Genomic DNA, 17,120 nt, shown 5'->3' with positions numbered 1-17,120 from the left:
CTTGGGAAATAACACATCACTTAATTAGCCCAGGAGCCCAATTTAAAACAGAAGCAGGTGGGAACAAAAGGACCGAGGTTGGGAAACACTGCAATCCACAGAAAAGAACACAAGTAATCTTCAATACAGTATAATAGTGCAATAGAAATATTACAAGTGCAGAGCAGAATTCAACAGGAGATGATATCCCATAATATTTGTTTAGAGTCCTGGAGACCTCGGCCATCAAGCCGCCTCCCCTATTGGCCATTCCACGGCCAAGTCAGCGCTGAGCCAGCCAATCCGATGATAGGATAAGCATTGGCTACAGGAGCGTGTCCAGTACTACAGTCTGCTGGGTGCCGGTCAGCTGATGCCGTCACCAGTCTTTCATTTCCAATTTCCAGATCAAAATTGGAGTTCGATAAGTCAAAGTCCGATTCAGCCATAACATCCAAAAAGTTAATAATGCCCAACATTTGCTGCCATTCTAGACGTTGTTTACTCTGTGCTCCTCACACACACACACAAAAGGAGAGATCGGGCGTCAAGTCAACAAGTCTGACGGTCCTCCAAGCAAAGAGGGTCTACCTGTCACGTAACGGTTCGATTTTACAGCAGCGTTTACAGCTTTCATCGCCCTCGGTCCACTGAATGTCGTCATCCTTCAACCCCAATGCGTCGACAAAAGTCGACATCCATCCGGAAACCCGGTGAGACCCTTGAGTTTTCGTTGAGAGTTTCTCAAATACGGAGCAACGTTTTCTGAAGTTCCAGAATCTTCCCCATTGGAAAGCACTGGTGAATTTGCAGGCCTGTCAGTTTTCAAACCTTCTTTGTGACTTCACAGTCCGTGTACTTTTTGGTATTTGAAATTTTGTTTTAGAAGTAAAAATGAAAAGGAAAGGAATTTTCAGAATTTGATTTTTGATTAAAACATAAAATGAGGGAAAGTAAGGTATTTTTCAATTCTATGGTAACAAATAGCAGTCATAAACTTCCATTTTTATTTTTGTTTGAGATCAAGAACATTGTCAGCCGTCCAGGATCTTTGGTACTTTTCTAAACTTAAAGTTAGTAGGAGTGGAGCGTAGTTACCCATAGGTCCCTAATGTTAATGTTCCCTTTGGGTGCCTAATCCTAAAAACGATAATACATCTTGCATCACGATAATAGAAAAGTACCATCTTCTTGTTCATTGAGACACAGGAATCTAGACAAGTGCATCATCAGCATAACAATGAAAAGAAACAGTAAACTTCCTGAAATATAACTCCAATAGGATACAGATAAATAGGAAAATAAAATAGGACCGGAAATGAGGAACAGCACACTTAACAGGAGCAGCAAACGAGAATCAGGAATTGAAGGATACTGACTGACTGACTGAAAAGTGTCTGGGCGGCATGGTGGCACAGTGGGTAGCACTGCTGCCTCGCAGTTAGGAGGCCCATGGAGTTTGCATGTTCTCCTCGTGTCTGCATGGGTTTCCTTCCACAGTCCAAAGACATGCAGGTTAGGTGCATTGACGATTCTAAATTGTCCCTAGTGTGTGTGTGTGTGCGCCATGCAATGGGCTGGCGCCCTGCCCAGGGTTTGTTTCCTGCCTTGCGCCCTGTGTTGGCTGGGATTGGCTCCAGCAGACCCCCGTGACCCTGTAGTTAGAATATAGCGGATTGGATAATGGATAGATGGATGAGTGACTGACTGAGTGAAAAGTGTCTGGGTGGCACGGTGGCGCAGTGGGTAGCACTGCTGCCTCACAGGGTTCGCTTCCCGGGTCCACCATGCGTGGAGTTTGCATGTTCTCCCCGTGTCTGCGTGGGTTTCCTCCCACAATCCAAAGACATGCAGGTTAGGTGCATTGGCGATCCTAAATTGTCCCTAGTGTGTGTGTGTGTGTGTGTGTGTGTGTGTGTGTGTGTGTGTCGTGCAATGGGCTGGCGCCCTGCCCAGGGTTTGTTTCCTGCCTTGCGCCCTGTGTTGGCTGGGATTGGCTCCAGCAGATCCCTGTGACCCTGTAGTTAGGATATAGCGGGATGGATGGATCTCTTCAATGAGTCTTATTCGTTTTCGTGTATGTCAGCTCCGGTTTCCTCCCACGGTGTGTATGTGGGCTGGCATCATACCCGGGATGTGTTCCTGCCTTGTGCCCTGTGTTGGCTGGGATTGGCTCCAGCAGACCCCCGTGACCCTGTGTTAGGATGTAGCAGGTTGGACAATGACTGACTGAAAAGTGTCTACCAGCAAGACACGACCCGAACCAGTCCAGGGCAGCCCCTTGAAGCCCCACCAGATGCTCAAGCCATAACAGCGAGATCTCGTGGTCAGTGGTGTCAAAAGCGTCTTTCTTTGGCTTATTCTTCAAAGCACAAACAGGCCATTGAATGGTAAATGTTTCCGTGCATTAGAGTGTCTCTAAAAATAAACATATAAGATCTCAAAAGACAAAGACAGGCGCGATCGCAACTCGAGTCGGCGGCCGTGGCGCACGCCCCAGGGGGGCTGCGGCCCCTAATTAGCACTTCTTGGCGCGGACGCTCTTAACCGCAACCTTCGCTCAGGCACTTGACAGCGGGGAGCCACGGCTTGCGGAGAGGCGGACGCCGCGCACCGGCGGAGTTTAATTACGGCCAACGTCTTTGTTGATTGCAACTGCCGGTTAGACAAGTTGAGCGGCTGAGCTTTATATATATATTACTGCTAATAATTAGAACGTAATTATTCTTCTTCCTTAATGGGCTTGTGGAGAGTGAAAGAGTCTGTGCATGAACACACCATATTTACGAAATGAAAGCTACCGTACCTTAATTGGGATCAAAATGCCACTGGTGAAAGTTTATAGCAATGGCAGCTGAGAAAAGCACAAGAGGTGCTCAGGAATTCAAGAAAGTTTGGCGGACCTCCGCCCATCTCAGCCCTCTCTGCCCTCGGAGAAGAATGTGATAACAGGAGGCCGACGGGCAAGTCCAAACTGCTGGCGCTCAGGGGCAGTGCGGTGGCACAGCGGTTAGCATAAGCTGCAGAGACCCAAGTTCACGTGGGGTCTCCTCCCACACCCCAAAGATGTGCTGGTTAGGCTGTGTTTGGATATAAGGGGTTGGACGATGACTGACTGACTAATATAATATAATATAATATAATATAATATAATATAATATATACATCCATTATCCAACCCGCTATATCCTAACTACAGGGTCACGGGGGTCTGCCGGAGCCAATCCCAGCCAACACAGGGAGCAAGGCAAGAAATAAACCCTGGGGGGGCGCCAGCCCACTGCAGGGCACACACACACACACACACCACACACCAAGCACACACGAGGGACAATTTAGGATCTCCAATGCACCTAACCTGCATGTCTTTGGACTGTGGGAGGAAACCCACGCAGACACGGGGAGAACATGCAAACTGCATGCAGGGAGGACCCGGGAAGCAAACTCTGTGAGGCAGCAGCGCTACCCACTGCGCCACCGTGCCACCCAGACACTTTTCACTCAGTCAGTCACCCATCCATCTATCCATTATCCAACCCACTATATCCAAACTACAGGGTCACGGGGTTCTGCTGGAGCCAATCCCAGCCAACACAGGGCGCAAGGCAGGAAACAAACAGCAGGCAGGGCGCCAGCCCACCGCAGGGCACACACACACACATCAAGCACACACAAGGGACAATTTAGGATCGCCAATGCACCTAACCTGCATGTCTTTGGACTGTGGAAGGAAACCCATGCAGACACGAGGAGAACATGCAAACTCCATGCAGGGAGGTCCTAGGAAGCGAACCCGGGTCTTCTAACTGCGAGGCAGCAGCGCTACCACTGTGCCACCATGCTGATATAATATAATATAATATAATGTGGCATGGTGACGCAGTGCTAGTGCTGCTTCCTCGCAGTATAACGAAACCAGGGCTTGTGTCCCTTGTCCTCCCTGGCATGGAGTTTGCGTGTTCTCCCTGTGCCAATGTGGTTTCCTCTCACAGTCCAAAGTCATGCACGTTAGGTGGACTGGTGATGCTAAAATGTCCCTTTTGGGTATCTGAGTGTGTTCCCTACAGGTGGATTGGCATCCCGTTCAGGTCTTGCTCCTGCCATGTGTTTGCTAAGGTTCAAGTTGTCCCAGCTGATCCAGCCCTGGAAAAGTCTGTTCAGAAGATGGATGGATGGATGTTATACCGTATGATTCTGTAAGCCTGCTTATTGCTTATTCCTGAGCAGGTTTGCGAGGGGCTGGCGTCTGTCCCACCAAGCACAGGGCGCAAAGCAGGCTTAACATCTGGACAGGATTCCAACACCAACAACATTTATTTCTGTTGCACATTTTCATTCGAATGCTGTAGTTCAAAGTGCTTTACAGGATGAAGAAAGAAAAAAATGACAAAATATATATGAAAATAAAATGAGACAATACTAGTTAACATAGAATAAAAGTAAGGTCCAATGGCCAGGGAGGACAGAATAAAACATAGAAAAAACTCCAGACGGCTGGAGAAAAAAAAAAAAAATCTGCAGGGGGTTCGAGGGCACGAGACCACCCAGCCCCCCTAAAATCAATGATCTCAATCAGTCCTCATGGTTTTCAGGCTTTCACGTGGAAGAATTTGATGATGATGAAGGTCATATGGACTTCTGGCCTTCAATCCATCAATGTAGGGACTGCATGGTGCTTTGATCAGGTGGTGAGGGGCACAGATTGGCATCACAGAAAACCGGAAAAAGAACAGCAGAGAAAATAGGGATTAGCATGGATTGTGGAGCCACCATGATAATTCAGTGCATATACAGAATATCAGGGTTACACTAACATGAAGCTCTGAGAAAGCCAAATTAAAGTAATATGTTTTTAGCAGTTTTTTAAAGGCATGTTGCTGTCGGCCAGGCATTCAGATTTGAGGTGCCTAACAGCAGAAGGCCGCCCGCCCGCCTCACCACTTCCTTTAAGTTTAGCTCTTGGAATTCTAAGCAGACACTCATTTGAAGATCTGAGGTAAAGACTTGAAATGTAAGGTGAGAGACATTCTGAGATATTGGATGGAGCAGATTATTGAAGGCTTTGTAAACCATCAGCAGGATTTTAAAGTCAATTCTAAATGGCACCGGTAACCAGTGTAGTGACGCTAAGACTGGTGTGATGTGTTCAGATCTCTGTTCCTAGTTAAGGTCCAGTCCATCACAGGGCAAACACTCGCACACCCCAACACACAAGTACTTGAATTTTTATTCAGGGAGTTTACAATCTCCAAGTAATGTCAAATACATCTTATATTGTCCATCCATCCATTTTCTTGACCCTCTTTACGCTGAGCAGGGTGACAGGTATTCTATCCCAGCAAGCACAGGGGCGCCGGTCCATCGCAGGGTGAACACACATATTAGAGCCATTTGCATTGCATTTGTCATTCCAACAGGTGGCGCATCACAGGCATTTGTAGTATTGCAGCTTTGCATTTTATTTCTACAAATATTTGTGATGCGCCATCTGTTGGAATGATAAATCCAATACATTTTATTACAACATGCATTGCAAGATATGTTCCAACAGATGATGCACTGCCAATGTTAACACTGAGGTCCGTATTGAACATTTCGATTTCAATCCTTCTTAGACGGGCAGCACAACTAGTGCAGTATGATTTAATCTGGACCAGTGTGACGATTTGGCTCTCTTTGTCGTGATGCTAGTAATCTCTTCTTACTTGTTGTTTCCCATTACAGGTTTTCTGTGGTCCTGAATATGAATGTTACATTTATTTTTATAAGGCTTTCCATCATTAGAAATGATTTTACGTTGTTTTTGTCTCTTTTTTGTCTTTCCCGGGGTGTCCCCATTTTGTGTCACCGTCATCGTGATGGGACGACAGCTGCCATGGAGCACAATCCCACGAAGTTATGCAAAAAAATGCCATCAGCACTGCGATGGGTTGGCACCCTGCCCAGGATTTGTTCCTGCCTTGTGCCCTGTGTTGGCTGGGATTGGCTCCAGCAGACCCCCGTGACCCTGTGTTAGGATTCAGCGGGTTGGATAATGGATGGATGGATGCCATCAGCACACCACTAGAAAAATCATTGCGTCAGATGCGTCACCATGCAGGGTTGTGGATATTTGGAGAAAAACAAACGTCGTGTAGATGTCAGCGTTACTGCTTACGAGTCTTTGGGTTAGAATTGTGTAAAGATGGAAGACAGGACTAATTTCAGGGTTTGACTCTTTGTTCGATTTACAGTTTCTCTTCTGGACACCCCCTTTCGAGTTGACCCCTCATTATCCATAACACCCCCAGTTTAGCCTAATAAGGTTTATCGTGTACCCCGAATACAACCTGGATGGACGGCATCAGCTCTCGTCAACGCCTAGATAGCCAATGAGTGTCGTACTTGGGTGGGGGGTCTTCTTACATTACACGTGTTTCTGGCAGGACCTCCGTTTGCAATGCATGGATTGGAACCCCGTCTGTCAGTTTGCCAGGGTATTTATGTCTTTTTCATATTTTCCTGCAACGATTTTGTGCTAATGGGGAGTCGAAATGTGAGGGGCTGACTTCCAGGGTCTCCTCAATGAGTCCCATGCAGGTCCCATCTTTCTTCTCAAATCTTCCATTAGTGAATGTGTCGTGGAAAGCCAGGGGCCCTGCCCGGGTGGGACACAAACATTGTAGAATGACCTGAGGGGAGACAAAGCATAGCCAGAGCATTATCTCCCCCGGGGGACTAGAGGGAACACCCTACTGGGTTGCTCTGGCACCATGGATTCCCCCAGGGCACACTGGGAATTGGAGTTCACAGCTGCCCTACTTTGGGCTCTCGCCACACCTGGGAGTGATTGCAGACGTCACTAACAAGCCACCTGGATCACTCCTAGGTACAGCTTCAAAGGAGCCACCGGCCAGCAGGAGGAGAAGTTCAGGGAAAGAGAGAGAGAGAGAGAGAGACAATCAGAAGGAGAGAGAAAGAGAGAAAGACAATCGGAAGGAGAGAGAGAGAGAGAGAATCAGATAGAGAAAGAGAAAAAAGAGAGAGCCAATCAGGAGAGAGAAAGGGAGAGAGACAATCGGAAGGAGAAAGAAAGGAGAGAAACCCTCGGAAGGAGAAAGAAAGAGAGAAAGCCAATCAGATAGAGAGAGAGAGAGAGAGAAAATGAGAGAACCAATCAGGGGAGAGCAAGGGAGCGAAACAGAAACAGAAAAAGAGAGAGAGAGACAATCAGAAGGAGAGGGAAAGACAGAGAGAGAATCAAATGGAGAAAGAGAAAAAGAGAGAGCGCTAATCAGGAAGAGAGAGAGAGAGAGGGAGAGATCCAATCAGAAGGAGAGACAAAGAGACAGAAGTAGAAAGAAAGAGAGGAAGACAATCAGATGGAGAAAGAAAAACAGAAAAAGAGAGAGAGACAGACAGCCAATCATCGGGATTAAGAGAGAGAGCCAATCAGAAGGATGGAGAGAGAGAGAGAGCCAATCAGAAGGAGAAACAGGATACGGGGGGCTGTCCGTGTGCTCTGCTCTGTATTGTCCTTGTGCTGCTTGTCGTGTTTGAAGCGTTCCCACTGTAAATAAACGGTGTGTCCCACTGAAACTTTTGCCCGGTGTCTGTCTGTGTCAGGTCTGGGGTGGCTGGCGCGTCCTCTGGTGGCCACACGTGACAATAGTCTCAGAGGACATGCTTCGTGCTTTTACACCTTCATGCAACGCTGACCTCAAACACTCGTCTTTACCGGTTCTATCCGGTCATATGGCAAGACAAACAGCTCAGCAAATGAGCAAATGAGAGAACAATGAACCTGAAAGATTCCTCTGGTTTTCTAGCACATGTTTTTCTCATTGTTGTATCATGTGACCAATCAATCGAAGACCAGAAACACGGTATATAATAAGAGTACATTTTCTTGATATAGCGTCTTCCTCGTTATTATTTGCAGTCCATCTTGCTCCGACCCCTCCGTCTAGTGAAAGGCGGACTCTTGTCGCACAGCTTGAAATTCCAAGCCTGGCTGTTGTCTTGGTTGACCCTCCAATGTTCTCGTTGCATCTTTGTGTGTCTTTTCCTGGCACCCTGGTTCTTCTCGGTCCCTTTGAAGACATGCACGTGTTATTAAATCGGTAACTTCAGATAGACCCCCCTGGGGCTGTGCATATAATAATAAACGGTCAGTTCTCTTGAACCTGGTACTTTGTGGACCCCCAGAGGGCATACCAACCTCCCTACCCGTCACAGACACTCAGACAGCAGTTGTCACATAGCACACACGTTTCTTTACAGTTGGGGGGGCACTTCAGCCTGCTCCCCACAGCACAGTACATAGAGCACAATCTTTTCTTTTTCTTTCCTTTCCTCTTCTCTTCTCTTCTCCCTCCACTCCTCCCGGTCAAGCTTCATCTTCTCCCACCTGACTCTGGCTCCCAGAGTAGCGGCTGCTGTCTCCTTTTATATGGCACCTGGAGTGGCTCCAGGTGCTCGTTGACCCAGTTTCAGCAGCACTGCTGGGTGTGGCGGAAGGGGCTCAGGAGCTCTCCAGGCTCCCCCTGGTGGTGACCACGGGTCCCCAGCAGGGTTGAGCTTCCATGCTCCAAACCCATGGTACCACCGCACTTCAGGGAGGGGCTTTCCTCTGGCGATTCGGGGCAGGCAATGCTCCGGATAAGCTCCTTCCATCGGTCCTTCCAAGGTAGAGGTGTCCCAGCCGGAGGATATGCCACAACTTCTACAACAGGTTCCAGCATCTTGTGAGGCTGTAATGGCTCAAGCACATCCGGTGAATGGATGGACGAATAAAACTCTCAGGAGAATGTGATAACACAATAGATAGGGCTGCTGCTGTGGCCTTGCAGTGGTCCAAACCCCAGTCACTATCGAACTGCCACGTCCACAGAGACGTCACCCAGCATCCCAATAACGTGCAGGTCTGGTTAACTGGTCAGTTTAAACTGGTCCATCAGAATTAAGTGCAGTTGAGTATATCAGTGTGGTTTAATACAGATTGGCGCCCCCTTGAGGGTTGGCTGCTGCATTGCACTTAAGGTCACCCATATACATGCAGTATATCTGGAAACAGATTATCGATAATCTCATGGAGGGTGGCACGGTGGGTAGTGCTGCTGCCTTGCAGTTAGGAGACCCGGGTTCGCTTCCCAGGTCATCCCTGCGTGCGTGGAGTTTGCATGTTTTCCCCGTGTCTGCGTGGGTTTCATTCCACAGTCCAAAGACATGCAGGTTCGGTGCATTGGCGATCCTAAATTGTCCCTAGTGTGTGGTGAGTGTGTGTGTGTGTGTGTGCCCTGCGGTGGCTAGGATTTCTCCAGCAGACCCCCATGACCCTGTAGTTAAGATATAGCAGTTTGAATAATGGATGGGTGGATGGATGGATAATCTCATGGATGGGGAGCCACACAACTCACACAGTCCACTGGTTTCCATTCACATAACACGCCCTGTTTGTGGTGTGACCTCCTCCAGGACTTTTCTCACCACTCTCTTGTTGTTTCTTCTTACAGGTCATCGCGATCGTCATGGACATCTTCACTGACGTGGACATCTTCAAGGAGATTGTGGACGTGTCGATCCGAGGAGTTCCCGTCTACATCCTTCTTGACGATTTTCAGTTTAAGAGTTTCCTGCTCATGGCTGAGAAGCAAGGCATTCACATTCAGAGATTGCGGGTAAGAACGACCAAAGTTGTCCTTTTTCATTTCCTGTAAGTTAAGACAAACTTCGGAAAAAGCTGGAAAACGACTGAAGAGCGTAGCCACGGCCAAGAGGGAATTGGGTGGGATTAGAAACGTTTGAAAAAAAAATAAGCTGTGAGGAGAAGAACGGGCCAATCAGCCCAACAAGCTCGGCCATCCTGTTCATGGAAATTCAAGTCGAGATCTGAAAGTACCTAAAGTCCTACGGTCCGCCACACTCCTTGGTCACTTATGCCTTGTGCCCTGTGGTTCTTGATGTGAAGGGAATCTTTTTAACGTCTGTGTGGAATCTCATTTATTATCTTAGCAGACACTTTCGCAAAGCGGTCGTGGTAATCGAGTAGACACAAGTGCGACCGGACAAGGTGAAAAAACTGATCCTCAGTCTGTATGGAAACAAGTCTGACAGGACAAGATGACAGAACTGATCCTCACAAGTGATGACACAAAATACAAAAATCTACAAAATACAAGCGAGTTACAATTCAGAGTTTACAAAACCCATCCGTTAGAGAGAAACACACTGAACGAGGGGGTCTTCGGGGGCTTCTTAAACACGTTGAGGGAGTCAGACCTCCAAATGGAGATGGGCAGCTCGCTCCACCAGCCTGGAGCTGCACATATATAGAGGGGTCCGGACTGAGGCTGGGGTGGCCATCATCAGCTAATCTGATTGGTTGAGAAGGAGTAGAGGACCTCAGTGGTACCAGATGTGGACCCCCCTCCTCTTAACGAGTTTCCAGCCGTGTCACCAAGTGTCATCTACTGCACTGATTCCTTTCAGAATTTTAAAGACTTCACTAATGTCACATCTTCATCTCTGTTTGTTCAAGTCCTTCAGTCTCTCCTCACAGCTCAGACCTCTTAGTCCTCTAATTAGCCCGATTGCTCCTCTCTGGACTTTTGCTTGTGCTGCTTTGTCTTTTTTTTTTTAATAATTTGCAGGACCAGACTTGACCCCAATCCTCCAGGTGAAGGTTCACCTTATTATATAACCTTCCTTGACTTGCGCTGCGCACTTCGTGGTGTTTGACCTGACATCTTACCGGCCTCCTTAGTGGCTTCTGTCCACCATCTGGATGTGGATGGAGAGAAGTCCACTGTGACTCCGACTGCGAGTCCTTCTCATACGGCGCACTTTCACGTGTCCAACTTCCATGGTGTATTCAAATCTCACCTTTTGACTTCCTACGTGTGATACTTTACATTTACTTCCATTAAATTTCACTGTCCATAAATCTGTCCACGCCTGTCTGCTGCTCAAGTCCCTCTGTAACGAATTAGCTGATTCTCCGTTATGTGCCCCTCTGTCTACTTTGGCAAAGCGCCCTCTCTCTTTCTCTCTCGGCCAGGTGGCATTTGGGGGGTTCACTCAATGGAGGGGCAAGTGGGAGTGGCTTTAAGCCCCCCATCTATGTAATATGAGAAGAAGTCAGAGGTCTGCTTACTGACTTGGGTGGAGGGACTTCTCCATTAGCACACCTGGATAGGCTGCTGCTTACCGATTGAGAGGCAGAGGTCTAGACTGCCACAGGACTCGACTCGGTGTCACTAACATTTAGGGGTAATGAATGAGAACAATTGATTAGACTTTAGAAAGAGGAAGGTCAGAACTCAAAGGAACCTCTGATAACATTCTTTAAAAAATACATTTAACAACTTTATCTTAAGAAAAGGATAAGTGAGTGTGTGTCTGTCAAGTTACCATGTCTCTGTCATTCCAACAGATGGTGCATAACCTAAACATTTGTAGTAATAAATTGCATTGCATTTGCCATTTTAACAGATGGTGCATCACAGACATTTGTTACAATAAAATGCATTGCCATGTCCCAAACATTAACCCTACTTAATGGCACTTAACAGCGACATATGCATTGCATTTTCCGTTCCAACAGATGGCACATTGCAAACATTTATAGAAATAAAATGCATTTCCATTCCAACAAATGGTACATCACAAACATTAGTACTGCTTTTACAAATCCCACACCAAATAGCCTATGACAGAGACATATGCATTGCATTTCTTATTCCAACAGACAGAACATCACAGGCATTTGTAGTAATAAAATACAGTGCATGTGCCATTCCAGTAGAACCTGCAGCACTAATATTTCTAGTAATATTATGCATTGCATTTCTTATTCCAACAGATGGCGCATCACATATATTTGTTGTGATGAAATGCATTGCATTTGCCATTCCAACAGATGGGGCATCACAAAAATTAACACTACGTTTATGAATTCCATACCAAATGCCACATGAGACAGACATATGCACTGCACTTCTCATTCCAACAGATGGCACATCACAAACATTTGGAGTAATAAAATGCATTGCATTTCCCAATTCAACAAATGGTGCATGGCAAACAATAGCACTGCTTTTTTAAATCTCATACCAAATGAAAAAATAACAGAGACATATGCATTGTATTTGATGAATCTCAAACATTTGTAGTGCCTTCCACTATCTATCTATCTATCTATCTATCTATCTATCTATCTATCTATCTATCTATCTATCTATCTATTATATAGTGCCTTCCATATCTATCTATCTATCTATCTATCTATCTATCTATCTATCTATCTATCTATCTATTATATAGTGCCTTTCATATCTATCTATCTATCTATCTATCTATCTATCTATCTATCTATCTATCTATCTATCTATCTATCTATCTATCTATCTATCTATCTAATAGATACATACATAGATAGAAATAAAAGGCACTATATAATAGATAAGAAATGCACTATATGATAGATAGACACAATATTTATGAAAGGCACTATTTAATAAATAGATTCATAGATAGAAATAAAAGGCACTATATAATAGACAGACAGATAGATAGATACATATGAAAGGCACTATATAATAGATAGATAGAGTGCTTGGCCAAGCAATGATGGAACAACACAACCCAGTATAGAACCCTCAAGTGCCATTAAAGAACCAGGATTTTCAAGAGTGTAGGTCTGCCTGGAGGTCTCCCCCTAGGTTGGATGTCCCCACAGCACCTCTGCAAGGAGGCGTCCTAATCAGATGTGTGGGCCACCTTAGCCGGCCCCTTTCAACTGGCACTATATAACATAAATGGATAGTCACATGACTGAATTGAGAAGATATGTGTGTGTAAACTAAGGACTTCCCAGCAATATGGAACAGAAGGAAGGAACCAACCTTGGACTGGAAGCCAGTGCAAGAACATCACGTCTTCAGGTTAAATACAGCAGCAGCTCAGAAAGGAGCAAACTGCAAAAACAGGCCTGCTACAGCAGCCAAAATGACCCCTCGTGACCCGTCACGGACCACCGGCAGTGATTTCATCCCATTTGTGTTTCATCCCAAATCCCACCTGTTGTTGCATTTAATGTTCTGTGTGCCCTCGACCAGCGTCAGAGGTGCACTGCAAGTCCTCTTTAGCGCCACCTCCTGTTTACTTTGTGTGTGTGTCTGTGTGTTTGTTTGCCTTTTCCCTTCCAAGCTCGCATGTCCCGAGGGGCTCCTGTTGTTTACTTCATTTTCAGTTCAGTTTGCCATGCCCCCCCCCACCTAAACAGCAGAGCCCCCAGGCACCAATGGTATTATTATTTTTTTTTTATTATTTTGCACAAGCTATCTATCTATCTATTATATAGTGCCTTTGCATCTATCTATCTATCTATCTATCTATCTATCTATCTATCTATCTATCTATCTATCTATCTATCTATCTATCTATCTAAGTGGTTAAATGTTTAATTTGGGTTCCTGATTTATTCCTTGTCTCTTCGTGTTCCTGTGTGCCTTTTTAAATCTTCAGTTTTAATGACAGCGTTTGACAATTCGATCGGCAGATTTAATTCGATTTTCTCTCTTCGTCCTTATCTGGCACTGTAACAAGACTATTCCATCACTGATGCTTTCCATTTAATGCTTATCTCCGCCCCGGGCTCATTCTTTCAGATCAGACTTGAAGAGCTGCAGGTGAAGGCCCTCAGAAGTGATTTTTAATTAGTTTGTCTGCGTTGACTCAGGCTACATAACAGCAGCGAAGGCTGAGGCTGCCCCCTTATTCCACCGAATCCAAACTAATAAACTTGTTATCCATGAAAGGGAAGGAGTCCAGGGAGCCGTCAAAGGAGGCGCACTTTGAGAAGTGAATGACACCCCTTGAGGTCATGGAGCTTTGTGTTTCCCGGCATACTCAGGGGGCTTGTTGATCAGCTTGTGACCAGCAGCTCTTCAGCATGAAGGTCCAGTGGCCACAGCCCCGCCAGATGTTGAGCGCCATAAGTAACAGTAAATGTCGGTCAGCCGTTTAAGAGCTCACATGATGTGATGCTCCTAATCTATATTTCTACGTCACTCGAGTGTAACCTCTTCTTTCTTCAGTGCCACAACATCTGAGGACACAGCTACTCTGGGACAGTCCTGGTAACAAGAATCAGCAATAGCACCTTAGGCTCGAAACAAAACTCAAGCTAATAACTACAAGAATGTATTAAGAATAAATGAAGCCAGTGGATTTCTTGGGGTAGCAGAGACAAAAGTTTAAACAGAAATCCCTGAGGTGGGATACAAAATATATTCCAAAAAGGAGGCCCTGACAGACACATGTTACAAAATGGAGTCTCCGCCGTGGCAGAATGGGTGTGAGACCTCCAAAAATGAGCAGAGAAAGCAGGCCAGGGTCTTAACTCAGCCAGGCCCCAGATAGTGGGAGCTGGCAAAACCACACGAAAGGCCCACAGATATGTCAAAAAGCCAGATAAGAGGGAGGATAACCGTCAACCCCTTGGCTTGTGCATAAGAAGGGCAAGGAAACGTTTTTTAAAAATAGAAGATTTATTAGCAAAAAAATAGAAAATTAGGCAAAAAAGACCAAACATAGCAGAAAAAAACCCCAAATGGACTTGCGTGAAAGGCCCTCCACTGCTGACCAGTCCCAATGCATGAGGCAGAATCCAAAAAAAAACGGAGAAGAATTTCTCAGAAAAGCAGTAAATCCAAACAGAAATCGCAGTCGTTGCAGAACAACACAAATAAATAAAATGATCTCCACTCCTGAGCCTTCACAGAACTGTCATTGATGTCCTTTACTACAATTTTTTGTGGTTTCCTGAGATGTTTCGGAGACTTTTTCATGGCTGTCCTGGGATTTTTGAGGTTGAGGAACGAGATTCCAACATTTATTTCATCCTACTCTGATTCATTCCGAAGTTATAATGTTTTATAGTCTTATCGTGGAGCCCTTTTGAATATTGGTGGTTGCCACCATTTTTTGGCTTTTGTGTCTGCTGTTGCCTAGACAACCTCCCAGAAGCCCCCCGGGATTATAATTGCGTGATGTCATCGGCACAACCCCATAAAGCAGTGGTTCTTAAACATTTTTGCCTATTGGGTGTCTTTGTGTCTTTGTCATCGTCCCCGCTCCCCATTGGAGAACTGCTGGCGATCTCCTTCCCTCTCCTCTTGGAGAATCACCTTCAAACATTGTCTTTTCTTTGAGAATCGCCATTCTGACTGGCATCCAGGAGTGGGTTCCTTAGAGAACAGCTGGCAGTCATCGTGCCGGAGAGAAGCGGCAACCCACCGCCAGGCTTTCCGCAAAACTTTCGTGAAACTTTCTAATTCAATACAATTATAACTCACAATTCAGGGTGACCCAGTTGTCAACATCACGTGACCCTGGTCGTGACCCCTAGTTTAAAAAATACTAATATAAAGGGTCACATCATACACCATCTTGGAATCCGTATTTGGATAAATTTAAGTCTTAATGTGCTCCTCTCTGCATTTTCTTTCTTGGTTTTCTGACTGACTTTGCGTCTTACGGTTTGTGTTCTTGTCTCACATCTCTGGCTTGGCCGAACATCCCTTTGTATCTCTTTGGTTTTCGACGCAAGTGTGTCCTCCATTTGCTGTTCAACTTCATCTTCTGATCCCTGTTTGAATATTCACGCAGTCCTAGCAGAACACTCAGCACAGGGCGGGCTCAGGAGTGGTGACATCAGAATGGGGCCCCGCCTCCTGTGGCTCCACCCACAATCAGCAAGGAACATAATTAAAGAGAGAGAGAGCGAGTACACAATTAATCAATCATAAAACCTGTGGTGATAACCTGAAAATCTGAAACATGACAAGACGACAAAAACAGTAAACGCTAAACGTTTGTTAGTACATCACAGGGTGGGGTTAATCTGCAGGCTTCAGTCTGGTGGGCTTCACTTGACTTGTCCCGTGCGCCGCTCACTTTATCAGCTCCACAAGCAGGTACTCGGAAAACCCCAAGAAGACCCAAACGGCCAGTCCTTTGAATGTGAAACCACAAGTCGATAAATTCCACGTAAATCGCTTTATCAAATATTATTGGGGGCTTTTTTTTGGTGAATAATGGTATTATTATGTCAACCTGTGTTATGTGAATAAAAAATGGGGGTCATTTTCCTGACCGGGGTTTCCTCAAAAATCGTTTTTCCATTTGAATCGGGTTATTAAAGTTGCCCTTTTTAGCAATGGATTCCCTCCTTCTTAAAGTGGAGTTGGTCTGCGTGTCTCTGCTGCCAGCTTTCACCCCCAGGGAATTAGGATGGCCAGCATTAAGTGGTTCACCCCTCGCTCACCCCCAGTTTCCTTGCCTCATATTTTAGCCATTGTGATACGGCACAGGTGCAAAAAAGACATTAGCCTCAATGATTTGGTAACTAATTTTTTGACCGTATATCTAAAATGGTGGCACAGTGGTAGCCGCTGCCTCACAACAAGGAGACCAGAGTCTCGGGTGCGCCCTGTGTTTGGTTTGCATGTTCTCCCCGTGTCCGGCCCCAGGTGCTCCAGTTTGCCCATACAGTTCAAAGACATTCATGTCAGGTGATAAATTGGCCTTGTGCGTGTTCACCATGTGACAGACTGGCACCCCACCCAGGTATGGGCCCTACCTTGGCAAAATCTTACCCTTTGTAACAGAAAGACAAGACCACAATAAGGAGTTGGCAGCCCATCACCAGGCTTTCCACAAAACATTGGCGACCCTTTCTACTTCAGCACAGTTGTAACTCACGACTCAGGGTGACCCACTTCTCGACATCACGTGACCCTGGTCGAGACCCCTAATTTATAAAATACTAATTTAGAGGGTCACATTATACACCAAGGGGTTACAGCAAAATATAAAAAGACACCTGACTGTCGTGGCGTCGTCTCTGCAGACGTGACTGCAAATCGGAATTATCCCAAGATGGCAGAGGCTTTCTGATTTTGGGCCCTTCTTACAGGAAGAGGTGGGGCCAGGAGGGGGGACACAGGAAGTGATGTCAGAGGTGTTCTGGCTGTCCGTCAACCGGTCTGCAGACGGAGAAAGGGGGAGAAAGGCATCAGCGCCAGCTTCTGGAGCGGTGGCAGAATTACGGTCACTAAAGCGCTTCAGCTGTCCCCTATGCGTGTGACAATAGGTGA

The 17,120-nt window shown here is 46.0% G+C and overlaps 1 protein-coding gene across 1 annotated transcript in view; it reads left to right on the top strand.

The window, feature by feature from the left end:
• Nucleotides 1–17,120, top strand: part of LOC120516957 (protein FAM83B-like) — a 66,472-nt gene that overhangs the window by 30,207 nt on the left and 19,145 nt on the right. The window contains exon 2 of the mRNA XM_039738995.1: nt 9,474–9,673. Within this exon, the coding sequence (XP_039594929.1) occupies nt 9,474–9,673 (200 nt within the window). The remainder of the gene's footprint in view (nt 1–9,473; nt 9,674–17,120) is intronic.

Source organism: Polypterus senegalus, chromosome 16, assembly GCF_016835505.1.
Source record: "Polypterus senegalus isolate Bchr_013 chromosome 16, ASM1683550v1, whole genome shotgun sequence".
Lineage (NCBI taxonomy): Eukaryota > Metazoa > Chordata > Cladistia > Polypteriformes > Polypteridae > Polypterus > Polypterus senegalus.
This window is presented reverse-complemented; position numbering and strand designations above follow the sequence as displayed.